Raw genomic sequence first — 27,881 nt, forward strand, 5'->3', positions numbered from 1 at the left:
TCTGGGAGTCGTGGGGACGCAGGCACGGAGTTGCGTAGAGGCTCAGGGAGGACTCAAGGACATGAACCTATAGGGAACGTGTTGACACGAGTGACGTGGATTGGGATGGGAACAGGGACATCGGGGAGGGGAGGGGCCAGGAGGGGACGTGGGCTTTTGGAGAGGTTGTGGAGAGGCTGTGGGGACGACATGAAGATGAAGTGGAGACACGAACAGGGAAGGATACGGATATGGAAGGGACAAGGAACACGGGGATGGAGAGTGGAGAGACCGACACGAGAGGATTCAGAGGAGTGGGAACACGAGCACCGCGACTTGGAGAGGTCGGGAAGAAGTGGGGGATCTAGAGGGAGACAGTAGATCCGGGGACACTGGGAAACGTTTATAGGACCAGGAGGATCCCCACTCCGGGCGCGCTTCCCTCCAGTGCACGACCTTTGCCCTAGTTCCCTGCCCCGCCCCCTCCGCCGGGCCTTTCCCTCCCGCTCCGGGTCCCGTGGACTCCCTAAGATCCGCTTCCCATTGGTTTACGTTGCTTGCCACACCGCCCTTCCTTCCGGCCTCTCGATTGGTCCTCTGTCGGGGGACGGGCTCTGCAGCGGTTGACTGGCTGACCGTGATGCGCGCAGGCGCAGAGAGGGGCAGGGGGCGGGGCGTCTGGACCGAGCGGCGGAGGGTGCGGGTTAACCCTGCAGGTGGCTGTGGCTGGAAGATGGCGGAGCTGCGCGCGCTTGTTGCTGTCAAGAGGGTCATCGACTACGCTGTGAAGGTGACCGGGACCCCCTCTCCCACATCCCTGAGTCCCGCAGCCGTGTGCTTCCGGGGCCACGAGCGCACACTGGGTGGGGGTCTTCTCGTAACCTCCGACTTCTGCCACTCTAACCCCCAAACGCCAAAGTCACACCTAGGGGCAAAGATCAAAGACTGAAGTTCCCTCCGGGGTCACGGCCCTGTTCTCTTTTCCCTAGTTCTGGACTCACTTTCTTGATAACTGTTCAGAGCGAGTTGCTTTCTCCATTTCTTACCCACTGGAAGAAGTCATGGTCCCTGTTTAACGCACGGAGAAACTGAGGCACAGAGCGGTCAGCCAGCTAAAGTAGGGCAGAGCCGAGAGTTCTATCCAGGTTTCTCTTACTGCTTTCACCACCCACTGGGCTGCATTGCCTACCATTGAGCTATTACCCGAAGTGTTCTATAGTGGGAGTCAGAGAAGGCACTGTGGGGTGGGGCCCCAGAAGCTGCCTTCCACCCTCCATACCCACAGCGTGAGCCAGGAGGCTCTAGCTAGGGAGAGAGAAGTGTGTTTGCTAGAGATGAAAGTTCAAAGAGCCAACCTGACTGAGCTGAGGGAGTAGCGCACATTCTCCATGAAAGAGGTGGGGAAGGGCACCTTCTGAGCGCCTGGCTTGTCCCCAGAGGGAAGCTGGTGTGGGCAGAGGTGAATCAGACACGGTCTCTCGGTCCCGTTTCTCTCAATGCTTGGCCTGAACTGGGCTGAAGGTGGTGACCATCCGTCCATGTCTGTCCTTCCCGTAATCCTGGGCACTTACCTCCGTGTTCCCAGCATTGCCTAGTACTGGGCCTGGCACCCTGGAGGCCTCAGGGTGGGTGAAACCAGGGTCACAAAGTTGACACTGATACTTCCTCTGCCTGTCTGGGGAGTGGGCTGGGGAAGAGGGTACAGGAGCCAGACTTGGACGTGAAAGCGTCAGTGATCATAGCAGATAGCATTTAGTGGGTACTTATGTGCCAGGCATCGTTCCAGGTCCTTTGCAGAGATTAACTCATTCAGTCCTTTCAGCACCCTCTGCATTATTAATCCCATTGGATAGATGAGGAAACAGCCCTGTGGAGGTTGTTACTTGCCAGATCTCCCAGCCAGTAAGTGGCAGTTAGGATCAAAACCTGGGTAAGTCTGGCTCTAGACTGCTCTCCCATCTCCACTCAATGCCCCCTGTCCTAATACACCTCTGGCAGCACATGACAGGGATGTCACCTTCAGCCCTTTTGAGACACATTCCTCTTGGGGTCCTGGGACCCGACACTTGGTTTCCTCCCCGCTCTGACTGTTCATTACTGTCACATCTTTGGACTCCCACAGCTCCCTGGGCCTCCTCTCTCTATCCCAGCCCTGGCCTTCCCTGCCTGGCATGTCTGGGATTGGATCTGTCTCCCCTACCATGCAGGCCCACGTTTGATTCAGCTCTGGTCCCAGTGTCACTCAGCACAGAGCCTGGCACATGGCTGTCTCTGGTGTACTCAGGGAAGCATGAAGGCAGCGTTGAATCAGCTCCTGTCCTTTCCAGAGTGGGGTGCTGCCTTCTTCTCTCGCAGTGCCCCAGGGCTCCGTGACTCGCTGGATGTGTCTGTTGATGTCCTTTTCAGAACAAATAAATGATTCAGACCCTGCCAGCTTCCTCAACACCAGATTCGAACTGGGCATTGTCCCATCCCCTTTCCCTTCTCCTCCCAAAGCTGTCAGTTCTCCACCCCCGACCCTTCCGGCCCTATAGTCTCTTGGTCTCATTGTCTCGCTGGTTCTCCCTGGCTCCCAGTCTCTCCCTCTCAGCCCACCTCTACCCAGCCGTAGGGGTCTTTCTGCACCTAGAGCTGACCTTGCCCTCCCCTGATCCCAGCTTGCCCCCAGCACGCTCAGGACAGAGTCCCAGCCCCTCTGCCTGGCATTTGGGACCCTTTGTGGTTTGGCCTCCTAATCATAGTCTGCTTCAGCCATCCATGTCCCTCCTTGGACCCTCCCTTACCCCTTGTGTTTCCGCCACTGCGACATGCTCCTCCTGTCTTGACAGAGGAGTCTGTGGCTCACCCATTCCATGCCTTATTCCAGCACCACCCTCCTATCTCTGCTGCCTGTCCTTTGTCCTGCCCAACTCCAACTCATGGATTATATCAAAATCTAGTGATTCTCGGCTGGGCATGGTGGCTTATACCTGTAATCCCTGCATTTTGGGAGGCCGAGGTGAGTGGATCAGTAGAGGTCAGGAGTTCAAGACCAGCCTGGCCAACATGGTGAAACCCTCTCTCTACTAAAAATAAAAAAATTAGCCAGGCATGGTAGTGTACCTGTGATCCCAGCTACTCGGGAGTCTGAGGCAGGAGAATCGCTTGAACCTACTCTTATACTGCAGTGGCATTTGTGAAACAGGTCAAGGTCACTGGTCATGTTGTCTAAGGTGTTATCTGAGTTCATTATCTCACAACCAAGAGAATTAAAGAGCCTGAACCACCCAAAGCATGAGTTTGGAGCGAAAGTTTAATAAGCAAAAGAAGAACGGAGGGTAGCCCAAGCGGGTTGCAGTTTTTACAGTTGAATCCAAAAGCTTTTGTAAGAAACTCCTCTCATCTCTGCAGCTGTTTGAGTATCTCATCTGTAAAGCTGTCTGTATAGACAGCAGATCCTGCCTGCTTATCTGTGCGGCTGCAGCCTGAGTTTTCTCCAAGCTGCTCCACTGTTGCCTGTAGCTATGATTTTTCAGGCAGGCTGCTTCTCCCAGTACCAGGCTTTACTGTCCACCTAACTGATTTTTCCTTTTCTTCTCCTCATTTGTATTTATGTATCAGTGGTGTTACGTCTTTATATACACTTGGGGATATGGTAAAGTACACCTCTCACTGTGGGTTACCGTAAATACTGTAAATTTGAGAACCACTCTTTAGGCCTGATAAGGAGCAGTGACAGAGTAGGGATGATCATGTCAGATATCCCTGGTACCCAGGAATGGCTGGATGAGAGAAGGAGAGAGGGTGACCTGCCCCTGCCTACAAGCTCTAACCCAGCTTGTCCCTGAAGCTGTGTGACCCTGGACAAGGCCCTGCCCCTTTCCAGACTGTTGTCCCCCTCCAGCCTGGGAGAGGATTGGCACTGAGGCCCCCACCTTCTGGCCTGTTTCCTCCTGACCCCGCCTTCTCCCCTCCTGCTGAGCAGATCCGAGTGAAGCCTGACAGGACGGGTGTGGTCACAGATGGTGTGAAGCACTCCATGAACCCCTTCTGCGAGATCGCAGTGGAGGAGGCTGTGCGGCTCAAGGAGAAGAAGCTGTTGAAGGAGGTCATCGCCGTCAGCTGTGGGCCTGCACAGTGCCAGGTGCTCGGAGTCTCGGGGAGGGTGCTGGGCTCCTGGGTCTGAGGGAGGAGGGGCTGGAAGCTACATTCCTGGGTCTGAGGGAGGAGGGGCTGGGGGCCTGGACTTCTGGGTCTGAGGGAGGAGGGGATGGGGGCCTGGACTCCTGGGTCTGAGGGAGGAGGGCCTAGGGGCCTGGACTCCTGGGTCTGAGGGAGGAGGGCCTAGGGGCCTGGACTCCTGGGTCTGAGGGAGGAGGGGCTGGGGGCCTGGACTCCTGGGTCTGAGGGAGGAAGGGCTGGGGGCCTGGACTCCTGGGTCTGAGGGAGGAGGGGATGGGGGCCTGGACTCCTGGGTCTGAGGGAGGAGGGGCTGGAAGCTAGACTCCTGGGTCTGAGGGAGGAGGGGATGGGGGCCAGACTCCTGGGTCTGAGGGAGGAGGGGATGGGGGCCAGACTCCTGGGTCTGAGGGAGGAGGGGATGGGGGCCTGGACTCCTGGGTCTGAGGGAGGAGGGGATGGGGGCCAGACTCCTGGGTCTGAGGGAGGAGGGCCTGGGGGCCTGGACTCCTGGGTCTGAGGGAGGAGGGGATGGGGTCCAGATTCCTGGGTCCCTCTGGGGATAGTAGCCAAGTCAAGGCTCCTCTGTCCTTGGCAGGAGACCATTCGTACAGCCCTGGCCATGGGTGCAGACCGAGGTATCCATGTGGAGGTGCCCCCAGCAGAAGCAGAATGCTTGGGTCCCCTGCAGGTGGCTCGGGTCCTGGCCAAGCTGGCAGAGAAGGAGAAGGTGGACCTGGTGCTGCTGGGCAAGCAGGTAGCTGTGGTCAGCCCCTCCGTGCGCCCCTGCTCATCCCTGCTCAGGAGGAGGGTGGCAGGGATGTGGGGTGGGACAGCAGGTGGCCAGGCCCAGGGCATTCAGCCACTCCAGGCTGAGCAGCTTGGGACTTTGCTGTCCCTCCTGATAGAGAGTTTGAGCAGGGAGGACAGAGTCCCTCTAGGTGTTAGATCCTCCTGGGCCAGGCACAATGGCTCATGCCTGTAATCCCGGCACTTTGGGTGGCCGAGGTGGGCAGATCACTTGAGGTCAGGAGTTTGAAATCAGCGTGGCCAACATGGCGAAACCTTGTCTCTTCTAAAAATAGAAAAATTATCCAGGCGTGGTGGCAGGCGCCTATAATCCCAGGTACTTGGGAGCCGAGGTGTGAGAATCACTTGAACCTGGCAGCCAGAGGTTGCAACGATACAAGATCACCTGAGGGCAGAGTGAGACTCTGTCTCAAAAACAAAAAAAAAGAAAGAAAGATCCTTTGGGTGAGTTTAGAGACTGGGAGACTGAGGTGATAGTCACTTGGGGAGAATGAGGCCTGGGCCAGAGCTGAAGGGACAGAGCGGAGACATGACGTGGCAGGAGAGACTGGGCTTGGCCATGGGGAGGGAGGGCAGGGAGAAGGCAAGGACAGTGCCTGGGTCTGCCTCAGTAACACAGGTAGGAAACCCGGGAAGAACAGGACATTACAGGCAGATCCTACATGGGGCATGTGAAGAGCCCAGGAGACATTGATACAGGTTCAGGAGACAGGCCTGGGCTTGAAACAGAGACTTGAGAATTTTGGAGGGCACTGGGGAGCTATGGGAGGTCTATGAGCAGAAAAGGGATGGGATCAGCACTAGATGCAGAAAGAGCCACCTTGGGCTTCGAGAATGGACTGGAAGCAGAGATTGGAGGCCAGGAGTTAGGGAAGAAGGTTAGGGCTGGATGAAGACCCGACCAGAACCTCCTCTGCCACACTGTGCTCTCCACTGGGGCAGAGGTACATGGGACTCATCTGTTCCCCCAGGAGACCCTGGGACACCATCCCTCCTCAGGGGTAGCTCATCTTGAGGACAAACCTTATGGCCTCGACCAGGGGAGGGGCAGGAGAGGGACGTCGGAAGAGCCCCAGGCAGGGGAGTGAGAAGAGGCAGGGGATTAGGGATGGCGGCTGAGAAGGAAGGTATGTCAAGCAGAGCACGGAGACAGCAGGGCACAGCAGGCTCAGGTAGAGCTGGGTTCCCGGGGAGAGGTGGGGATCCCAGGGCCAGGTCAGTCTGGGACAAAGAGGAGGCTGGTGGGTCCAGGTAGGTCATTGGGTATCCTGCCCAGCCCTGAAAAAGTCAGAAGAAAACAGAGATTACCAACAGCAGGGGCATCAGAGTACAGATCAGTCAACTGTGGCAGAAGGGCCTACCCAGAGAACGGGCCAAAAAGGCAGGGCCTGGGTGGGGCTGCAGGGGCCCAGGTGTTGGCAACATGACCTTTGCAGCCCCCTGCATTTCCTGTGGGTCTCCTGTCCCACTTTGTCCTACCCGTCCTGGGCCAGGGACAGTTCCTGGGTCCAGGGCCTCCAGTTGGGGAAATGCCAGATGAACTGGTCAGGATGCTATTTGTTCTAGGAAGCAGATTCAAAGCTCAAACTGGCTTAAGCCAGAAAACGAATTTATTATCTCATCAGGTGCTTCAGGCACAGCTTGATCCAGAGTCCCACATGAGCTCTAGGCTCCGCTCTACCTTGGCTTCAATGTCTGCATCTCTAGGCTCAGATCCCACCAGCCTAGTGACCCCAGCAGAAAGAAAGGAGCCTCTTTGCCAAGGGCTCCAGCAAAGCTCCCAGGGTTGACTCTTCTTTGGTGCAGCTTGAGTAATGTGCCCCTCCCTGAATCAATCACTAGGATTAGGACTGGGATGTCCTCGCCGGCCCAGATCCTGTTCATCCAGCTGTCCAGGGGCCACATAGGGCAGGACTCCTGAGAGGCTTTATACAGAGGGCAGAGATTTGATGACAGGGATGCCAGGTGGTCCCACATGCCCCTGGACAAGTGGCTGCTTATCTCTGGGCCCAAGTGAGGGGATTGTTCTAGACATAAGTCAGTGAACTATGGCCCATAGCTATCACTGATTTGTAAATAAAGCTTTATTGGAACATCACCACATACGTTCATTTACATATTATTTATGGCTGCCTGTGTGCCACAGCAGCAGAGCTGAGTCATTGTGACAGAGACTGTATGACCTGCAAAGCCTAAAATGTATACTACATCTGTTCCACCATAGAAAATGTTTACCAACCCGCTGGGTGTGGTGGCTCATGCCTGTAATCCCAGCACTTTGGGATGCCAAGGGGGTGCGGATCATCCGAGGTCAGGAGTTTGCGACTAGCCTGGCCAACATGGTAAAACGCAGTCTCTATTGAAAATACAAACATTAGCTGGGCATGGTGGTGAATGCCTGTAATCCCAACTATTCAGGTAGCTGAGGCAGGAAAATTGCTTGAATCTGGAGGCAGAGGTTGAAGTAAGCCGAGATTGCACCATTGCACTCCAGACTGGGCAATAGAACAAGACTCAAAAAGAAAAAAAAGAAAGAAAAACTAGACAAAGACCCGAATGGTCCATGAGCTCCATCCATCGTCATACAGTCTTCTGTCTCTCCACATTCAGGCCATCGATGACGACTGTAACCAGACAGGGCAGATGACAGCTGGATTTCTTGACTGGCCACAGGTGAGGCTGGAGTGGGGAGCACTTGCCGAGGGCCAGGCCCTGATCCCTGCAACTTCATTTCTGCCTCAGGCCCTTTGCATTTGCTGTTCTTTCCTTCCCTCAGATTGCCTTGCGGCTTTCTTGTTCCTCTCCTTGAGGTCTCTCCTGAGGTATCACTTCTTCAAAGGGGCCTTTCTTGCCACCCTACATGAAATACTCATGCCGACCCCCTCAACTCCGGGTTCCCCAATTCCCATCTATGCCAGTCCAATAGAAATGCAGGCTAGAGCCGGGCACCGTGACTCACGCCTGTAATCACTGCACTTTGGGAGGCCGAGGCAGGCGGATCACTTGAGGCCAGGAGATCGAGACTGCAGTGAGTCATGATCATGCCAGTGGACTCCATCCTGGGCGAAAGAGGGAAACTGTCTCAAAAAAAACAAAACAAAACATGCAAGGCATATAGGCAAATTTAAAATTTTTCACAGCCACATAAAAAAGTAAAAAGAAACAGACAAAATTACTTTTAATAATATTTTATTTCACCCTATTATGTCTAAAATATTATCATTTTAACAGGTAATCAACATAAAAAGTATCAAGATCCATATGCTCCACCAGCAATGGGGTTATGTCCTGACAAACCCATCATAAATTGAAAGTATTATAACCCAAAGAATGCATTTAATATACTTAATCTCCCAAACATCATAACTGAGCCTAGTCTGCCTTAAACATGTCACAACACTTAACGTTAGCCTACAGGGGGGTAAAATAATCCAACGTAAAGTCTGCTTTCTAATAAAGTGCTAAATATCCCATGTAATTTATCAAATACTGTGCTGGAACTAAAAAATGGAATGGTTGGATGGGTACTGGAAGTATGGTTTCTACTGAATGTTTACCATTGCCATGCCATTTGAAAACTGAAAAGTCTTAATTCACACCATCGTAAGTCAGGGACCACCTGTATTTTACGTATTTTGGATTTTCTTTGTATTAAGTCTTCAAAATTCAGCATATATTTTATATTTACAGCAAATCTCAATTCGTGTGCTAAATTTCCTTTTTTTTTTTTTTTTTTTTTGAGACGGAGTCTTGCTCTGTCGCCCAGGCTGGAGTGTAGTGGCACGATCTTGGCTCACCATAACCTCTTCCTCCCAGGTTCAAGCGATTCTCCTGCCTCAGCCTCCTGAGTAGCTGGGATTACAGGTGTGTGCCACCATGCCCAGCTAATTTTTGTATTTTTAGTAGAGATGGGGTTTCACCATGTTGGTCAGGCTAGTCTCAAACTCCTGACCTCATGATCCGCCTGCCTCAGCCTCCCGAAGTGCAGGGACTGTAATTCCATGAGCCACATGCCTGGCCAGGTGCTAAATTTCCATGAGAAACATGTTCCTAAAGATGACAGTTGAAATAGATTCATACACCCAAATTGTTCAAAGCAAACTTAAAATTTTCCAGTAACTGCATTGGGTATCAGTTTTTTGTTCTATGTTTTAAAACAGCTTTATTGAGTTATCATTGACCTATAATAAACTGCACATATCTATGTTCTACAATTTGTTAAGTTTGCTTTTCTTAAAAACGTTTATTTAGAGATGGGGTGTACTATGTTTTCCAGGCTGGTTTTGATTCTCTGGGCTCAAGCAATCTACTCATCTCAGCCCTCCAAAATTTGATAAGTTTTGATATGTGTTACATCCGTAAAATCATGACCACAGTCATGATCGTATATCTTGAATTATCAGTATGCATTCATTTATTTATTTATTTTTATTTTTTTGAGATGGAGTCTTATTCTGTCCCCAGGCTGGAGTACAGTGGCATGATCTTGACTCACTGCAGCCTCCACCTCCTGAGTTCAAGTGATTCTCTTGCTTCAGCCTCCTGAGTAGCTTGGATTACAAGTGTGCCTCACCATGCCTGGATAATTTTTTTTTTTTTTTTGAGATGGAGTCTAGCTCTGTCGCTCAGGCTGGAGTGCAGTGGCACAATCTCAGCTCACTGCAACCTCCACCTCCCGGGTTCAAGTGATTCTCCTGCCTCAGCCTCCCAAGTAGCTGGGATTACAGGTGCTCACCACCATGCCCAGCTAATTTTTTTGTACTTTTAGTAGAGACAGGGTTTCACTGTGTTGGACAGGTTGGTCTTGAACTCCTGACCTCATGATCTGCCCGCCTCGGCCTCCCAAAGTGGTGGGATTACAAACATGAGCTACTGCGCCCAGCCAATTTTTGTATTTTTAGTAGAGACAGGGTTCGCCATGTTGGTCAGGCTGATCTCGAACTCCTGACCTCAAGTGATCTGCCTGCCTCGCCTCTCAAAGTGCTGGGATTACAGGCATGAGCCACTGCACCTGGCCTAATTATCAGTATTTAAATATAAATAACATTTAAAAATCCATTCCTCAGCTGCACTGGCCCCATTTCAAGTGCTGGGCAGCCACACGCGGCCAGTGGCTACTGGATGGGACAACACATTCCAGACCATTATCCTGTTTCATCTTCAAAGCATTTATCACTGTTGGACCAGCGTCTCCAAAGTTGCCCCCTTCTTGATCTCATGTGTGTTATTTTCTTCTCCTTCCTTCTGATCTGAACTGATCTCATTTGTGTGTATGTATTTCCCTGGTGACTGGTTGTCTTCCTTGGCAGAATATGAGCCTGCCCAAGCTGATGCTTCACTGGTCATGTTCATAGTGCGTCTCCAGGGGCAGGCTCATAAGGGCACTAGGAGGAGGCTCTGAGTGAAGAAATGTGATGTTCACACTAAGACCTTAAAGATGTGTCCAGTTAATAAGTGGACAGGGAGAACAGGTCGTTAGACAAAGAGGAGTGTAGCTGATGTCAGTTACCAGGGGAGGAAATGTTGATTCAGGACTGAGAGGCAAAGGGACCTGGCCAGAGGATGGGGTCCCAGAAGGTGGTTTAAGGCTCAATGTGGGCACACACAGTTGTGTTGTCGGCCCAGTGGAGGGGCCTCACGGGGCGCTGTTGGGAGCCAGATTGTCAGCTTTTGGATTTATCAGCTGTGGGTGGCAGTGGGTATGTAACTCAGCATCTTGCTACCTCAGTTTTCTTCATCTGTAGAGTGGGGATAATAGTTACCTCATAGAGTTCCTATGAGGATTTGATGACTTGACAGGTCAGTTGCTTAGCATAGGCCCTGGAACTCAGAACATGTCCACTGTTAGGAAGGCTGGGGGGCCTGACTGGCACATCAGGACATAGGACATCAGGACGTACATCGTGGGTCCCAGGGAAAGGAAAGATACCTCCAGGTGTTTGAGATCAATTCTGAACCTTGTGGGACCCTGCATTGTTCGCTCCCTCATTCATTCACTTGTCCGTTCATGTATTCAGCAGTGGCATAAGCGGACTGCTCGGGCCACACCTGAATTAGCCTCACCCACTCTCCTCCTACACTGTCCCTCCCCAGGGCACGTTCGCCTCCCAGGTGACACTGGAGGGGGACAAGTTGAAAGTGGAGCGAGAGATTGACGGGGGCCTGGAGACCCTGCGCCTGAAGCTGCCGGCTGTGGTGACGGCCGACCTGAGGCTCAACGAGCCCCGCTATGCCACGCTGCCCAACATCATGGTGAGCCCCTGGCTGGTGGGCACTGAGGGCCTGGGGGTGGCAAGCACGTTGCAAGTTCAATGCCCCCTGGTGGTTGGATGCGAGGAGGGAAGGATCCACGGGAGGTCTTGTGCAAAGGAAGCCGTCACCTGGTCATTTGGCTGATAGAGAGGGTTTGTTGGGTCATGTCTGCCAATACTGAGAGCTCATGGGTGCTGCTTTGGCTAACAGGGAGGGCTTGCTGGTATCTAGGCCAGTAGAAAGGCTTCACTGGGCGGCAGAAAGCGTTCCCTTTGTCATTCCCGCCAGTGGAAGAAGTTCATTGGGTCATCTTGGCAAATAAAGAGGATTCACTGGGTCATCTTGGTTCATTAGGGAGGGACCTCTTAGTAATCTTTGCTGATGTGAAGTTATCATCTTGGCTAATTAGGAAGGATGCATGGGATCCCTTGGCTAACAAGGAGAGATCACTAATCATGGCCAGTAGGCTGGGTTCACTGGATCATCTTGACCAATATTAAGAGTTTAGTGGGTCATCTCAGTCAATAGAGAGCATTCAGTGGGTCATCCCAGCCAACAGGGAGGGTTCCCTAGATCATCTCAGCCAATGGGGAGAGTGCAATGAGTCATTTCAGCCATTACAGAGTGTTCACTACATCATCTCAGCGTATAGGGAGTGTTTACTGCATCATCTCAGCCTGTAGGGAGTGTTCACTGCATCATCTCAGCCTGTAGGGAGTGTTCACTGCATCATCTCAGCATGTAGGGAGTGTTCACTGCATCATCTCAGCCTGTAGGGAGTGTTCACTGCATCATCTCAGCCTGTAGGGAGTGTTCACTGCATCATCTCAGCATGTAGGGAGTGTTCACTGCATCATCTCAGCCTGTAGGGAGTGTTCACTGCATCATCTCAGCCTATAGGGAGAGTTCACTGCATCATCTCCGCCTATAGGGAGAGTTCACTGCATCATCTCAGCCTGTAGGGAGTGTTCACTGCATCATCTCAGCCTGTAGGGAGTGTTCACTGCATCATCTCAGCCTATAGGGAGAGTTCACTGCATCATCTCAGCCTGTAGGGAGGGTTCACTGCATCATCTCAGCCTATAAGGAGAGTTCACTGCATCATCTCAGCCTATAGGGAGGGTTCAGTGCATCATCTCAGCTTGTAGGGAGTGTTCACTACATCATGTCAGCCTATAGGGAGTGTTCACTGCATCATCTCAGCATATAGGGAGTGTTCACTGCATCATCTCAGCCTATAGGGAGGGTTCCGTGCATCATCTCAGCCTATAGGAAGTGTTCACTACATCATGTCAGCCTGTAGGGAGGGTTCACTGCATCATCTCAGTCTATAGGGAGAGTTCACTGCATCATCTCAGCATATAGCGACTGTTCACTGCATCATCTCAGCCTGTAGGGAGTGTTCACTGCATCATCTCAGCCTGTAGGAAGTGTTCACTGCATCATCTCAGCCTATAGGGAGTGTTCACTGCATCATCTCAGCCTGTAGGGAGTGTTCACTGCATCATCTCAGCCTGTAGGGAGTGTTCACTGCATCATCTCAGCCTATAGGGAGTGTTCACTGCATCATCTCAGCATATAGGGAGGGTTCACTACATCATCTCAGTCTATAGGGAGGGTTCACTGCATCATCTCAGCCTATAGAAAGGGTTCATTGTATCATCTCAGCCTATAGGCAGGGTTCACTGCATCATCTCAGCCTATAGGGAGGGTTCAGTGCATCATCTGAGCCTATTGGGAGCTTTCAGCATGTCATTTCAACCAAAAGTCCACTGAGTCATTACTACCAAAAGGATGGGTTTGCCAGTCTGCTGCAGCCAGTGAAGGGCTTCCTGAGTTGGTTACCTAAAGGAAGGCTGCCGCAGTAGTTGGGCCTCCCAGCCAGCATGAGTTATCCACACCAGGTGTGGCCCTGTGAGAAGTTTCGTGTGTCCTGGCCAATGGGTGGGTCCAGAGGGTTCAGCCCATGGGACTGGTCTGCAGGCATGGCACCCATGGGAAGGAGGTGGCAGGAGGGTGGCAGGGCTTCCGAATCCCTGTGAACAGTGGCTTCCCATGTGCAGAAAGCCAAGAAGAAGAAGATCGAGGTGATCAAGCCTGGGGACCTGGGCGTGGACCTGACCTCCAAGCTCTCTGTGATAAGCGTGGAGGACCCGCCGCAGCGCACAGCCGGCGTCAAAGTGGAGACCACTGAGGACCTGGTAGCCAAGCTGAGGGAGATCGGGCGGATTTGAGCCCCTCCCAGAGATGGCAATAAAACTGACTGTCCACATCTGTCTCTGTTTACTCATTTCCTAGAGACACATTATTTGGTTCATTCAACATTTACTTGAGTCTTTTGTGTGCCAGGCCCTGTGGATCCAATCCCTGCCCATGAGGAGTTGATGCGGGGGAGAATGAAGACAAGGGCAGCTGTAATTCGGGTGAAGTATGCTAGGCGCGGAGGCACACTGGGCCCTTGGCTTGTGGGGGCAGAGATTTCCCAGGGAGATGACATCCGAGTTGAGTGTTGGAACACAAATATCTGAGGTGAGTGAGAAGAAGGGCTTTTATTCAGTGTTTGCAGGACACTCATTCTCTCTTGTATCCCCAGTCTCAGCAGGGACGCAGGATGAGGCCAGAAGCTTTGGTTCTAGTCTGAGACACAGACAAGGCACAGACAATCAAAACCTAGTGTGGCAATGAACAGCCTGGGTCTAGAGCCAGATTAATTTTTTTTTTCCAAGATAAGGTTTCAGCATATTGGTCAGGCTGGTCTCAAACTCCTAACCTCAGGTGACCCACCCACCTCAGCCTCCCAAAATGCTGAGATTACAAGCGTGAGCCACCACGCCCGACCAGATTAATTTTTTTTTAATTATTTTTTTTGAGACAGAGTCTTGCTGTGTTGCCAACACGCACACCACCATGCCTGGCTAAGTTTTGTATTTTTAGTAGAAATGGGGTTTCACTGTGTTGCCCAGGCTTGTCTTGAACTCCTGACCTCAAGTGATCCGCCCACCTCAGCCTCCCAAAGTGCTGGGATTACAGGTGTGAGCCACAACACCTGGCCTAATTTTTTATTTTAAAAATCGTGTTCCATTCCTCTGGCCTTCGATAGAGTCAGATATATTGATTTCATATCCTCACTCTCAGCTTTGCCAGCTAGGTCTTGGGTGATTCCTTCCTGTCTTCAAGCTTCCGTTGCCTCATCTGCAGATCAAAATAGTAACGGCATCATGTAGGGGTTAAGGGCATGGGTTCTGGGTCCCAGGGCCCTGGATCAAATCCCACTTGACCCATTCCTGGCTCTAGGAGGGTCTTAGGCAGGCAACTACTCCCTGAGCCTCAGTTTCTTCCTCTATCAGATGGAATTAGTGATACCTACATTCTGGTTGTCTGTTCTGGCATAACCACCCCAAAACTTGATGGCTTAAAATAACACTTATTTATTGTGCTCTAAGTCTGGAATCTGGGCAGGGCTCAGCAGGGACAGCTTGTCTCTCCTCCATGCAGGATCAGTTCCGGTGGCTCAAATGGGGTCAGGGGATTGACTTCAATAGGGCTCACCCACACGGCCAGCAAGCTGGCTGGGCTGCTGACCAGGGGCCATGATTCCCTCCACGGTGCTGCTGGAGTTTCCTCACAGTGTGGGCGCTGGGTTCCATGAGGGAATGTCCTATGATACAGAAAGTGGCATGTGCCGGCCTAGATGCAGACCCTGGCACAGGGTCCCTTCCATGCTAGACTCTTGGTCTAGCAGTCACAGAGCCTACTCAGATCCAAGGAGTGGGGACATAGACCCCGCATCTTAATAGGAGGAGGCTCAAATTTGCGGCCTCTTTAAGCTACATAATCTACTCCATGGAGTTTTGAAAGGTTAATTTATGTAGCACCCCCAGAACCACACCTGCTATCCAAAAAATGATAAATATATATTATAACCAGTATTAGGTCTGGCATGGTGGCTCATACCTGTAATCCCAGCGCTTTGGGAGGCTCAGGGGAGCAGATCACCTGAGGTCAGGAATTTAAGATCAGCCTGGCCAACATGGTGAAATCCCATCTCTACTAAAAATACAAAGATTAGCCATGTGTGTTGGTGCACGCCTGTTATCCCAGCTGTTCCAGAGATTGAGGCAGGAGAATCACTTGAACCCAGGCAATGAAGGCTGCAGTGAGCCGAAATTGTGCCACTGCACTCCAGCCTGGGTGACAGAGCAAGACTCCATCTCAAGAAATATATATGTTATTACTGGTATTATTACCCCAGCATAGTGAGAACTGTGCCAGGGTAAGCTCAGAGGACTGGGAGCTGAGCAGAGACCCTAAGCTCAGCATGAGATGGTAGGAAAAGCTATCGGGAGTCAATGGTCTGACCGTCCTTGTCCCAAGTCCAGCTTCTCCCTCTGGCCGTGAAACCTCCTGCAGGTCCCTTAACTTCTCTGAGCCTAAGTCACTTGGCCTGTAAAGTGAGGATAATGACACTCAGCTCATAGGGTATTTAGAAGGGTTGAGCCTGATGATGCATACGAAACATTTAGCGTAGTTCCTGGCTGAAACTAAGTGGTAATTATCATGGTTCTTAATAAAGTGAGACCTGAAGGACAAGTTGTGGTTTAGCCAGGTTGGAGGGAGGTGGAGAGTGGGAGACAGCATTCCAGGTAGAGGACTGGGAGGTGAGATGGGAGGCAGGATAAGAACGTCAGGATGTTTAAGTGCTGGGGTGGGTGAGTGGGTGGGTTTGCTTTGGAGCTTGGATGTCTCCAGAGGGCGCTGAGGAGCCAGGAGAGGGCTGTGAGCAGAGGAAGGCAGGTTCAGCTCCGGGTGATGGACCCTGGCAGGGAATGGAAGAGACTGGGCAGAGGGCAACGGGGCAGGGAGAGAGGACACGGCCTGGGCAGTGAGAACTAAGAGGAGGAGAAAGGACAGAGGTTCAGGAGGTAGGAGGGGTGGGACTCAGATCGACAGTGGTGAGGGGGAGGGGGGAGATGGGAATGTTTCCCAGCATTTTCGAAGATGGTGAAGCCATTCTAGAGGTAGGGGGAATATTGGGTTAGAGGAAAGATTCTGAGTTTAGCAGGACACAGGCCATGTGAAGGCCTCGGGGATGCAGAAATGCAGCTCTGGTCTCAGGATAGAGGCCCTGGCAGGAGATAACACCTGGCGACTTGGTTCTGAGGGCAACAGAGAGCCATGGGAGGGTTTGGAGCAGAGGAAGAGCAGGATTAGATGTGGGTATCTTAGGCTGCAGGCAAGACAGAGTGGAAGGGGCCAGGAGGCTGGGGACAAGGAAGCCTGCTCTGAGGCTGTGGCCCTCAGAGGTGGGGCTCTGAGAAAGGTCACCTCACCCTCCTCCAGGAAGTCTTCCTGGCTTTGTCCCACAAATTCGCTACCACATTTTTAGCTAGGAATTTTTACTTCAGTTTCCACCTGGGGGTGGGGAGTGCAGTGTTCAGGCTGAGCATCCCTGCAGGTGGGACCAGCTAATGAAGAGAGGGAGTAGGGTGGGCAGCTCAGCCACTGAATCGGGGTTGGGGATCCTGGCACCTCCCTCTGGGTCTGGCTCCCTTCCCCTCCCAGGAAGCTAAGCTACCAGTCCTGTTGGACTCGTCTCACCCGGGGGGAGGGAGAGGTGCAGTCCTGGGTCTCGCTCCAGTGTCCTTTCAGTAAGGCCAGCACCATGGACACCCCACAGGCTCTGCCACTCTTCCTTCTCCTGGGTAAGTTTCCTGCTCAGTCCCCTCCCAGCCAGTCCCCCTGAGCAGCCTCCCCCAATGCCTTCCCCTCTTCTCTGCAGCCTCGTTGGTAGGGGTCCTCACCCTCAGATCCTCTTCTGGACTTCAGCAAACCAACTTCTCCTCTTCCTTCTCTTCGGATTCAAAGAGCTCTTCTCAGGTGCTGGGTGCAGAAGTTCCCTCCATCAAACCTCCCAGCTGGAAATTTCCAGATCAGTCCCTGGATTCAAAAGGCTCTGCTGGAATCTCTGATTCCAGCTGGTTTCCTGAGGCATTGAGTTCCGACAACATGTCTGGATCCTTCTGGTCAAATGTTTCTGCTGACGGCCAAGATTTGAGCCTGGATTCCCCCTTCTCTGAAACCCCTGGTTCTGAAGTATTTCCTGGTATTTCGGATCCTCAAGTTCCTGCCAAAGACCCCAAGCCTCCCTTCTCTGTTAAGACCCCACCTTCAAACATTTCTATTCAAGTCCCCAGTACCAAAGTGTCTGTTGAGGCCCCGGATTCAAAATTCTCCCCTGATGACATGGATCTTAAACTCTCTGCCCAGAGCCCTGAATCCAGTTTTTCTGCAGAGACCCACTCAGCTGCAAGCGTCCCCCAGCAGGTGGGGAGCCCACTCTCTGTGCTGGTGGGGACCACCATCCAGCTTCCCCTGGTCCCAGTCCCCAGCCCTGGGCCCCCTGCTCCTCTGGTGGTCTGGCGCCGGGGCTCTAAGGTGCTGGCAGCTGGTGGCCTGGGGCCAGGGGCAGCTCTGATCAGCCTGGACCCTGCTCACCGAGACCGCCTGCGATTTGACCAGGCCCGGGGGGTTCTGGAGCTCTCCTCTGCCCAGCTGGATGATGCAGGGGTCTACACGGCTGAGGTCATCCGGGCAGGGGTCTCCCGGCAGACTCAGGAGTTCACGGTGGGTGTGTATGGTAAGTGGGCCCTGGGGTCCAAAGTGCAGGAGGCAGGGGTTGCTCTGCTCTGCTAGGCCTTGGGCAAGTGCTGTTCTGAGGACGTTTCCTTCCTAGAGAAAGGGGTCCCCGAATGGGAGAAGAGGACTCCTGGCTTGAGGAAGTGAGGAAAAGAGCTAGGGGTCAAGGCAGGGGTGTTTGTGCAAAGTTGGACCTGGGATCGAGACTCCAGTGGGCATGGACTCCTGGGTCTGAGGGAGGAGGAGGAGGCTGGGGGCCTCCTCTGGCAGAATCCTGGGTCCTGGATAGGAGAGGGCTGGGGGCTCACTCATGGGTTTGTGAGAAGAGAGGGATGGGGCTCGGGACTCCAGGCGCTTAGAGGGAGCAGCTGCTGGGGCCGGAAGTCTTAGGTGTATGAGAGGAGGGGACCAAAGATGGGCTCCCGGACTGGGTCCTGAGCCCGTTCTCCCTCTCCCAGAGCCCCTACCCCAGCTGTCGGTTCAGCCCAAGGCCCCAGAAACAGAAGAGGGGGCGGCCGAGCTCCGGCTGCGCTGCCTGGGGTGGGGGCCTGGTCGTGGGGAGCTGAGCTGGAGCCAGGACGGACGAGCCCTTGAGGCGGCGGACCCCGAGGGAGCCGAGCCGCCCCGGATCCGCTCAGAGGGAGACCAGCTGGTCATCACGCGCCCTGTGCGCAGCGACCACGCCCGGTACACTTGCCGCGTCCGCAGCCCCTTCGGCCACCGGGAGGCTGCCGCCGACGTCAGCGTCTTCTGTAAGTGGGGGTGCCTGGGGTCGGGGACAGGGGGTCCCGGGGGCCGAGTCTCCGGGAGTCCTAGCGGAGTCCCAGGTGACCCCGACCCTCGCGGTCCCGACCCCTCCTCCCTCCAGACGGCCCGGACCCGCCGATCATCACGGTCTCCTCGGACCGCGACGCCGCACCTGCCCTCTTTGTCACTGCGGGCAGCAACGTGACCTTGCGCTGCGCCGCCGCCTCGCGGCCGCCCGCCGACATAGCGTGGAACCTGGCGGACCCGGCCGAGGCCGCGGTGCCCGCTGGGCCGCGCCTCCTGCTGCCCGCGGTCGGACCGGGCCACGCAGGCACCTACGCCTGCCTGGCTGCAAACCCGCGCACCAGCCGCCGCCGCCGCTCGCTGCTTAACCTCACCGTGGCAGGTGGGAGCCAGGGGCGGGGGGAAATCCCTGGGAGGGGGTGAGGCCGGAACGGGGGCGGGGCTAAACAAAAGAGGCGGGGCCAGCGAGGAGCAGGATACCGGTGGGTGGGGCAGGGCCAGCGTGGGGGCGGGGTCACCAAGAAGGAGGGAGGATACGTGCGGTGGGCGGGGCCAGCGAGAAGGGGCGGAGATACCTAGTGTAAGGGGCGGGGCCAGAAAGAGGACAAGGATAGGAACCAAATGGAGTGGCAGGTATGACCAGGACAGAGGGACCGGCCCAGCACTGAGGGGGCGGACATTCCTAGGCAAGGAGCACTCTCAACAAAGTCGACAGCGGAGTTAAATGGCAAAGAGTGGGAGTTAGAAAGGGAAAGAACTAAGTTGCCTGGGCCGGTAAGTGGGATCAGCAAAGGGAGAAGGTACCTGAGAAGAGGGGCGGAGTCACAAGGGAAAGGGGCGAGATCATTTGGAAAGCGGGCAGAATTATCTTAGAAAGGGGACGGGGTCCACAAGGAAGGGCGAGATATCTAGGAAAAGAGGAGGCTTCTCGGAGAGCAATCCAGGAGGCGGCGAAGAAACCTGGCAGGAGTGGAGCTGGAAAGGAAAAGGCTGAGTTACGTTTAGGAAGAAAAAAATCATTTTCTGAAGATGCAGTTTTCTTAAGAAAGTTGAGCAGTCAGCGGGGCTTCGGGTTACCCACTTAGCGGAGAAGTTAACGGGGAAAGGGAACGGGATCGCAGGTGGGAGGTGTTAGCAACTATGGGGCGAGGCTAGTGAAGAAGGGTGGGGTCACCACGGGGAGAGGCGGGGCTGGAGAAGAGACGCGAGAGGGACTCCATCTTCGTTCTCTCCCTTCCCTCCGCAGACCTGCCCCCTGGGGCCCCACAGTGCTCCGTCGAAGGGGGTCCCGGGGACCGCAGCCTCCGCTTCCGCTGCTCGTGGCCCGGCGGGGTCCCTGCCGCCTCTTTGCAGTTCCAGGGTCTTCCTGAAGGCATCCGCGCCGGGCCGGTGTCCTCCGTGCTGCTGGCGGCCGTCCCCGCCCACCCCCGGCTCAACGGCGTCCCCATCACCTGCCTTGCTCGCCACCTGGTGGCCACGCGTACCTGCACAGTCATCCCGGGTGAGAGGGCGCGGGGCTTTTGTGCTGTTTGTTTCTCGAGAAGGAGAGAGACTTTTTCTTTAGTCCTTTGGAAATTCTGGAGGGGTATGGGGTACCTCCTTAGTCCAAGAAAGAGGCAGGACTAAACTGTCTTCAAACTAGAAAAGGGACAAAGTTTTTTCTATACCTCATGGTGGGGGGGTGCAGGGACGGGTGTAGAAGGCCATCACTTTCCCACGTGTTCAGAGAGAGAAAGCAGTGATGGTTTTGTTTTTTATTTTGTTTGTTTGTTTGTTTTGATTTGTTTTGAGAGAGAGTCTTGCTCTGACGCCCAGGCTGGAGTGCAGTGGCTCAATCTCGGCTCACTGCAACCTCTACCTCCCAGGTTCAAGTGATTCTCCTGCTTCAGTCTCCCTGGTAGCTGGGATTACAGACATGCCATGACGCCCAGCTAAGTTTTTTTTGTATTTTTAGTAGAGACGGGGTTTCACCATGTTGGTCAAGGCTGGTTTCAAACTCCTGACCGCAGGTGATCCGCCCGCCTCGGCCACCTGAAGTGCTGGGATTACAGGCATGAGGGCCCAGCCAAAGCAGTGATGTTTTAGAGAGTAACGAGGCCGGGGGCAATAATCGAAGCACTTTGGTAGTCAGGGGCGGGGGGATCGCTTGAGCCTCGGATTTCAAGACCAGCCTGGGCAGTGCGGCAAGACCAGGTCTTGTGGTTATTATTACTATAAAATAATAATAATAAAGAAGAATGAATAGCTGAGAAGAATATTAGTTTCCCAGTACAGGGCCTGCCCCTATGGTGTGTGTTCAATGAGGAAATTAGATAATGAATAAATGAGCTAATGAGTGAGTGAATTGGCAATTCTTTCTCAGGTGGCCAAAGCGCCAGGGGTTACCACCATCTGATTTAAAATAGGGCATAGGACCTGTTCTTTGAATCCAAGGTAAAGTCTTGACTTTCTTGACTCGGCTTCTCCCACCTGCAGAGGCCCCTCGAGAGGTGCTGCTGCATCCGCTGGTGGCAGAGACACGGTCAGGGGAGGCAGAGGTGGCACTGGAGGCCTCTGGTTGTCCCCCACCCTCACGGGCATCCTGGGCCCGGGAAGGGCGGCCCCTTGCTCCAGGAGGTGGGAGTCGCCTGCGGCTCAGTCAAGATGGGCGGAAGCTCCTTATCGGCAACTTCAGCCTGGATTGGGACCTGGGAAATTACTCTGTGCTGTGCAGTGGGGCGCTGGGTGCTGGCGGTGACCAGATCACCCTGATTGGTGAGCCACATTATTTCCAAGAACCCAGAAGTCCAGGCCCCTCTAGCCCTCAGACCCAGAAGTTCAGGCCCCAGACCTTTCCTCCCTCAGACCTCGGATCCAGGCCTGCAGTCCCTCCTCCCTCAGACCCTGGAATCCAGGCCCCAGCCTCTTCTCCCTCAGACTCAGGGATCCAGGCCCGCCGTCCCTCCTCCCTCAGACCCTGGAGTCTAGGCCCCAGCCTCTTCTCCCTCACACCCAGGAGTCCAGGCCCCCAGCCCTCCTCCTTCAGACCCAGGACCACAGCTCCCTACCTCCCTTGGGACCCTCTCCCCTCTGGGACCCACGAATCCAGCCTCCCCTACATCTCTCTAGGACCCTCCATATCCTCGTGGAGGCTTCAGAGAGCCCGAGATGCAGCCGTGCTGACTTGGGATGTGGAACGAGGGGCCCTGATCAGCAGTTTTGAGATCCAGGCATGGCCAGATGGGCCTGATCTGGGCAGAACTTCCACCTACAAGGACTGGGTCTCCCTGCTCATCCTGGGTCCTCAGGAGCGGTCAGCCGTGGTGCCCCTTTCATCTCGGAACCCAGGGACCTGGACTTTTCGGATCCTGCCCATGCTGGGGGACCAGCCAGGGACTCCATCGCAAAGCCGGGTCTACCGGGCCGGTGAGTGAGTTGGGGCTGTCAGCACTTTCTCCTGGGCTTCCTGGTAGTCCAATTAGCCATTCTCAGTCTGTTGTGCCAGATCCTCCCTCTCTCCCTGTTGTAGTGTCCTGGGGCCTGCCCTAACAAAGTACCATGAACTGCATGGCTTGAGACGACAGGAATTTCTTCTCTCCCAGGTCTGGAGGTCAGAGGTCTAAAATCAAGGTGTTGACAGGGCCCTGCTCCCTCTGAGATGCTGTGTAGAATCCTCCTTTGTCTCATTTTAGCTCCTGGTGGCAGCCATTTTGTCCTTGACATTCCTTGGCTTACATTTCCCTGTGTGTGTCTCTGTCCTCTTTTTTTTTTTTTTTTTGAGGTGGAGTTTCACTCTTGTTGCCCAGGCTGGAGTGCAATGGCACAATCTCAGCTCACTGCAGCCTCCGCCTCCTGGGTTCAAGCGATTCTCCTGCCTCAGCCTCCCTAGAAGCTGGGATTACAGACATGTGCTACCATACCCAGCTAATTTTTGTATTATTAGTAGAGATGAGGTTTTCACCATATTGGCCAGGCTGGTCTCAAACTCCTGACCTCAGGTGACCCACCCACCTCAGCCTCCCAAAGTGTTGGGATTACAGGCGTGAGCCACCGAGCCCAGCCTCTGTCCTCTCTTCTTCTTCTAAAGACACCAGTTATGTTGGATTAGGGTCCACCGTCATGACTTCAAATTGACTTGGTTACATCTTCAGAGACCTTATTCCAAAATAAAGTCACATTAACAGGAACAGGGGTTAGGACTTCAACATATGTTTTTCTTTTGGGGTGGGCACAATTCAGTTGATAACACGCCTCCATTGGAGTATCTCAGGATTTAGTCCTCACTCCCCGAAGTGATTGTGCTCACTCTCATGGCCTTCAATACTCAGATGACTCGCAAATGTCTTATCCTCAGCCCTGACTTCTCTCTTGAAAAGGATGCTCCCTACTTAAGATCTTCACAGTTTTTTGTTTGTTTGTTTTCTGGGACAGAGTCTCACTGTCACCCAGGCTGGAGTGCAATGGCGTGATCTCAGCTCACTGCAACCTCTGCCTCCTGGGTTCAAGCAATTCTCCTGCCTTAGCCTCCCAAGTAGCTGGGATTATAGGTGTGAGCTACCATGCCCAGCTAATTTTTTTGTATTTTTAGTAGAGACAGGGTTTTGCCATGTTGGCCAGACTGGTCTTGAGCTCCTGACCTCAAGTGATCCACCTGCCTCGGCCTCCCAAAGTGCTGGGATTACAGGCGTGAACCACCGCGCCCAGCCAAGATCTTCACTTTGATGTCCAACTATCATCCCAAATGTCATGTGTCCAAAACAGACCTTTTGATGTTTTCCCTCAAAACTGCATCTCCCAACCCTCTGGTCTTCCCCATCCTCATAAATGTCACTACTCACAGGCCAAATCGCCCCCAACATCCCAATTGCCAGCAAGTTCAGTCCATTTTCCTTCCAAAATATTTTTCATCTTCACTCCAAGCCTCTGGTCAAAGACAGCATCCTCTCTTGCTTGGACTGCAACAGCTGTTTATCTGGTCTCTTTATATTCCCTCTTGCTTGCCTATAATCCATTCTCCATGTAGAAGCCAAAGTTATGGAAATCAGATCATGCGGCTGCCCTACATAAAAGCCTTCCATTAATTTCTGCAGGACCCTCTCAGGATCTGGTTCCTGGAAACCTTTTCTACTTCACCCTCCACCTCCAGCCCCCTCCTTCCTTATCACCCACCCACACTGGCCTTCGTTGAACAGAGAAAGCTCTTTCCTAGTTCTGGGCCTTTGCATTTTACACCCTTTCCCCAGGTTTAGTATGACTGCCTCTGGTCTTTATTCTTAAGTCTCTTTCAAATGTTACTGTCTCAGGGACCTTAGCTCATCCCTCTTTCTAAATGTCACATCCCTTCCCACTATTTCTTTTTTGTTTTTTCGTTGTTTGTTTTCTTTCTTTGAGACAGGCCTCACTTTGTGGCCCAGGCTGGAGTGCAGTGACGTGATCTGGGCTCACTGCAGCCTCGACCTCCCCAAACTCAGGTGATCCTCTTACCTCTGTCTCCTGAGTAACTAGGGCTACAGGCCCGGCCACCTCACCTGACTAATTTTTCTATTTTTGCAGAGACAGGGTCTTGCTATGTTGCCCAGGCTGGTCTCCAACTCCTGGGCTCAAGTGATCCGCCCGCCTTGACCTCCCACAGTGTTGGGAATCACAGGTGTGAGCCACCACGCCCGACCCCCATTATCTCTATCACATCACTTTTTCTTTCTTGGCACAATCTGTGATTACGTTATGTGTTACTCATTTATTTCTGACTTCTCCTAGAATTAAGCCCACAAAGGTAGGTATCTTTCCCCTTTGGCCCACTAATGAATCCTCATTACCTGGCTGAGAGCCAGGCACACCATGGTCACTCAGTAACTGTTAAATGAGAGTGCTGGGGTCCCACATTCCTGGGTTCTGGGAGGGGAGGGGCAGGGGGGCTGGACTAGGGGGCTTAGGAAACTTGGGTCTAACCTTGGTTCCTGCTCCCCTCTCTCCCTTCTCTTTGTCTCTTCCAGGCCCCACGTTGAGCCACGGGGCCATCGCTGGCATTGTTCTGGGCTCCCTACTGGGCCTGGCGCTGCTGGCCATACTCCTCCTCCTTTGCATCTGCTGCCTGTGCCGCTTTCGGGGTGAGCTAGGGGACCGGGGAAAGGGCAGTCACAGTCAACCAGGAGGGACCCTAGAAAGAGGCCCATAGAAGACCTGGCTGAGCCAATCAGCGCCGCCATAGGTCATCCATCCTGCCTTCCTACCCCCAAATTAGCCAGCTAGCATAAGGCTCCACTTCTCAGATCAGCTTCCCTTGCTATTGGCTGGGTTGGCATGTTGGGGCAGCCAATCACGTGTTCCTGCTTTTCCTCCTCCTCTCAATCAGGAAAGACTCCTGAGAAAAAGAAGCATCCCTCTACCTTGGTCCCCGTGGTCACCCCCTCAGAAAAGAAGACGCACAGTGTGACCCCAGTGGAGATTTCATGGCCTCTGGACTTCAAAGTCCCACTGGAGGACCACAGCCCAATTAGGGCTCATCAAGTGAGTGTGGGTGCTCCCATTTCCTTCTGGAATCAGGGCGGGACTTCTTGTATTATAATCAGGGAGATGAGAGGGTCTCAATTATCTAACTCCAGTTTTACTTGTTAGCTTACAGTCTGTATAACTTCATCCTTTTTAAAAATGCATCATGGTTGGACAGAGCTTCCTGCCCAACTTTGATGTATATTAAAATAAGCAAATTCCAGTTTCTTTCTCTTCCAAAGGAGGATGAGGTAGGATATCCTTTTTTTTTTTTTTGAGATGGAGTCTCACTCTGTCACCCAGACTAGAGTACAATGGCACGATCTCGGCTCACTGCAACCTCTGCCTACCGGGTTCAAGTGATTCTCCTGCCTCAGCCTCACGAGTAGCTGGGATTACAGGCTCGCATCACCATGCCCAGCTCATTTTTTGTACTTTTTAGTAGAGATGGGGTTTCACCACGTTGGCCAGGGATGGTCTCGATCTCCTGACCTTGTGATCTGCTCGTCTTGGCCTCCAAAAGTGCTGGGATTACAGGCGTGAGCCACCTCGCCTAGCTTTTTTTTTCTTTTCTTTTTTTTTTTTTTAGAGAGAGTCAGGCTCTGTTGCCCAGGCTGGAGTACAGTGGTGCCATCTCCACTCACTGCAGCCCTCGCCTCCAGGTTCAAGCAATTTTCCTGCCTCAGCCACCTGAATAGTTGGGATTACAGGCATGTACCACCACATGCGACTAATTTTTGTACTTTTAGTAGAGATGGGGTTTCACCATGGTAGGTAGCCTGGTCCCGAACTCCTGACCTCAAGTGATCTGCCCACCTCGGCCTCCCAAAGTGCTGGGATTACAGGCCTGAGCCAGTATTCCTGGCCCCTCCTTTTTTCTTTTCCGTAAAAGTTGGGCAAGGCCGATTTTTCTCTATGAAGTGGGGTGGAGTTTTCTTGTTTCCCCATAAAAGTGGGATTGTTGGCCGGGCGCGGTGGCTCAAGCCTGTAATCCCAGCACTTTGGGAGGCCGAGGCGGGTGGATCACGAGGTCAAGAGATCGAGACCATCCTGGTCAACATGGTGAAACCCCGTCTCTACTAATACAAAAAATTAGCTGGGCACAGTGGCGCGTGCCTGTAATCCCAGCTACTCAGGAGGCTGAGACAGGAGAATTGCCTGAACCCAGGAAGCGGAGATTGCGGTGAGCCGAGATCGCGCCATTGCGCTCCAGCCTGGGTATCAAGAGTGAAACTCCGTCTCAAAAAAAAAAAAAAAAAAAAAAAAGTGGGATTGTTGTGACTGGGCGTGGTAGCTCATGCCTGTAATCCCAGCGCTTCAGGAGGTTGAGGTGGGAGAATCGCTTGAGCCTAGGAGTTTGAGACCAGCCTGGGCAACATAGGGAGACCCCATCTCTTTGAAAAATTTTAAAAGTAGTCGGGCATGGTGACACCTGCCTGTAGTCCCAGCTACTAGGGAGACTGAGGTGGGAGGATTGCTTGGGCTTTAGAGGTCAAGGCTGCAGTGAGCTATATTGGTACCACTGCACTCCAGCCTGGATGACAGAGTGAGACCCTGTCTCAAAAAAAAAAAACAACTGAGTTGCTGCCTGGCTTAGCTCCACCAAAGATAAAATAGCCAAAGATTTTTTTCCTTCTGCAAATGGAGGGTGCTCAGATAATTTCTAAAAAGTTCAAGCAAGAGCTGGAAAAAGTTAGGTGGGTGAATCACGTCACATCAAGGGCACCTACTGAGTTATCCCCCCACCCCACCTCTCTCTTCCAGGCCATAGACCCCAGTGCAGTTGTCTCTGTAGGTGAAGGCCCAAAGACTGTTCGGGCAGCCACGCAGGTGTGATCAGAGCCAGTGGCCTGCCCTGCACAGGGCATTTTGGGCCAGAACTTCCTATGTCACTCCAGCAGCAGGCAGGGCCTGCTATGACTGACGGTTGGACCCTGAAAGTGGGACTTTCTGTCTCCCTCTCATGCTGCAGAAGAGGAGTCTTCCTGTATTTGTGCAAGTAAGGAGATGTGACTGCTTGGCTGGGAGAGTCCTGCTGATCTAACAGTGTGGTTTGCACAGCCTCCAAGGCTCTGCAGCAGACAGGCAGGGCTTGCTGTGTTGCTCTGAACTAGAGAGGGAGCTTGGCCTCGTTCTCTGAAAATGTCCCCCTACATTCACTTTGCCACCTGTAGGCCACACCCCATCCAGCTCCCAGCATCTTCACCTTAAAAACAGATCAGATCATGTCCCTCTTCTCTTTAAACGCTTCTGTGGCCTGTGCATTTCCCTTCAGATACTACCCAAAGTCTTCGTTGTGACCTTCAAAGCCTTGTGGTCTGGCTTTTGTCAGCCTCCCTGACCTCCCTTCCCAAGATGTTCTCTGCGCACTGACTCCAGTATCACAGGCTGTCTCTCAGCCGCAGTTGCTTTTGCCCCTAGAATTTGCTGTGCTTAGAACACTTCTTTTTCCCGTATGTTATTCATTTCTCAAGTCTAAGGGTAACAATTGCCATCTCAGATGACAATTCCCTTACCCCTCCCTTTGTCTTGGGTTAAGTCCCAGAATCCTTGAATTTGCCGTTCCTGATACATAAATATGTAATTACTTGTGTGGCCTCAGACTCTCTCTCTAAACTAAGGGCTTCACGAAAGCAGAGACCACATCATTATCTCAGCGCTTAACCCAGAGCCTGGCACATAGCAGGCAATCAATAAATATTTGTTGACTGATCAAATGTTTTGATGCCAGTGAAGAGCTGAGCTTGCTACTGCTGTCTTCAGCATAAGTTACGCTTTTTCAGCTGAGTTTCTAATTGAGAATTTAG

General features: G+C 53.0%; 2 protein-coding genes across 3 annotated transcripts; both read left to right on the plus strand.

Moving 5' to 3' along the window:
* Nucleotides 1–127: 127 nt before the first annotated feature.
* On the plus strand, nucleotides 128–13,469 carry ETFB (electron transfer flavoprotein subunit beta). Of its 2 annotated transcripts, XM_012461850.3 has the most exons (7): nucleotides 257–323; nucleotides 696–769; nucleotides 3,944–4,102; nucleotides 4,736–4,894; nucleotides 7,558–7,620; nucleotides 11,041–11,199; nucleotides 13,263–13,469. In XM_012461850.3, the coding sequence occupies exons 2-7, from the start codon at nucleotides 713–715 to the stop codon at nucleotides 13,431–13,433; spliced, it is 768 nt and encodes a 255-aa protein (XP_012317273.1). In that variant the 5' UTR covers nucleotides 257–323; nucleotides 696–712; the 3' UTR covers nucleotides 13,434–13,469. The 2 variants fall into 2 exon arrangements, with proteins under 2 accessions (XP_012317265.1, XP_012317273.1); XM_012461842.3 differs by lacking the exon at nucleotides 696–769 and having other exon boundaries at nucleotides 128–323.
* A 105-nt stretch (nucleotides 13,470–13,574) lies between these two features.
* On the plus strand, nucleotides 13,575–27,663 carry VSIG10L (V-set and immunoglobulin domain containing 10 like). The gene is made up of 10 exons (XM_021668608.2): nucleotides 13,575–16,901; nucleotides 16,979–17,836; nucleotides 18,294–18,587; nucleotides 18,704–18,988; nucleotides 19,853–20,107; nucleotides 21,082–21,360; nucleotides 21,715–22,011; nucleotides 24,579–24,692; nucleotides 24,938–25,092; nucleotides 26,839–27,663. The coding sequence occupies exons 1-10, from the start codon at nucleotides 16,862–16,864 to the stop codon at nucleotides 26,908–26,910; spliced, it is 2,649 nt and encodes an 882-aa protein (XP_021524283.2). The 5' UTR covers nucleotides 13,575–16,861; the 3' UTR covers nucleotides 26,911–27,663.
* The last annotated feature ends 218 nt before the right edge of the window (nucleotides 27,664–27,881 follow it).

Source organism: Aotus nancymaae, unplaced genomic scaffold (assembly GCF_030222135.1).
Source record: "Aotus nancymaae isolate 86718 unplaced genomic scaffold, 86718_ANA_hifiasm-v0.15.2.pri h1tg000028l, whole genome shotgun sequence".
NCBI classification, from domain to species: domain Eukaryota; kingdom Metazoa; phylum Chordata; class Mammalia; order Primates; family Aotidae; genus Aotus; species Aotus nancymaae.

Excerpts from the sequence above, each read along its gene's own strand:
- ETFB (XM_012461842.3), top strand. The coding sequence starts at position 231 with ATGGAAGGGACAAGGAACACGGGGATGGAGAGTGGAGAGACCGACACG. Across the intron at positions 4,895-7,557 it reads TGGTGCTGCTGGGCAAGCAG|GCCATCGATGACGACTGTAA; the intron begins GTAGCTGTGGTC and ends CTCCACATTCAG. Across the intron at positions 11,200-13,262 it reads CCACGCTGCCCAACATCATG|AAAGCCAAGAAGAAGAAGAT; the intron begins GTGAGCCCCTGG and ends TCCCATGTGCAG.
- VSIG10L (XM_021668608.2), top strand. The coding sequence starts at position 16,862 with ATGGACACCCCACAGGCTCTGCCACTCTTCCTTCTCCTGG. Across the intron at positions 16,902-16,978 it reads GCCACTCTTCCTTCTCCTGG|CCTCGTTGGTAGGGGTCCTC; the intron begins GTAAGTTTCCTG and ends TCTTCTCTGCAG. Across the intron at positions 21,361-21,714 it reads TGACCAGATCACCCTGATTG|GACCCTCCATATCCTCGTGG; the intron begins GTGAGCCACATT and ends ACATCTCTCTAG.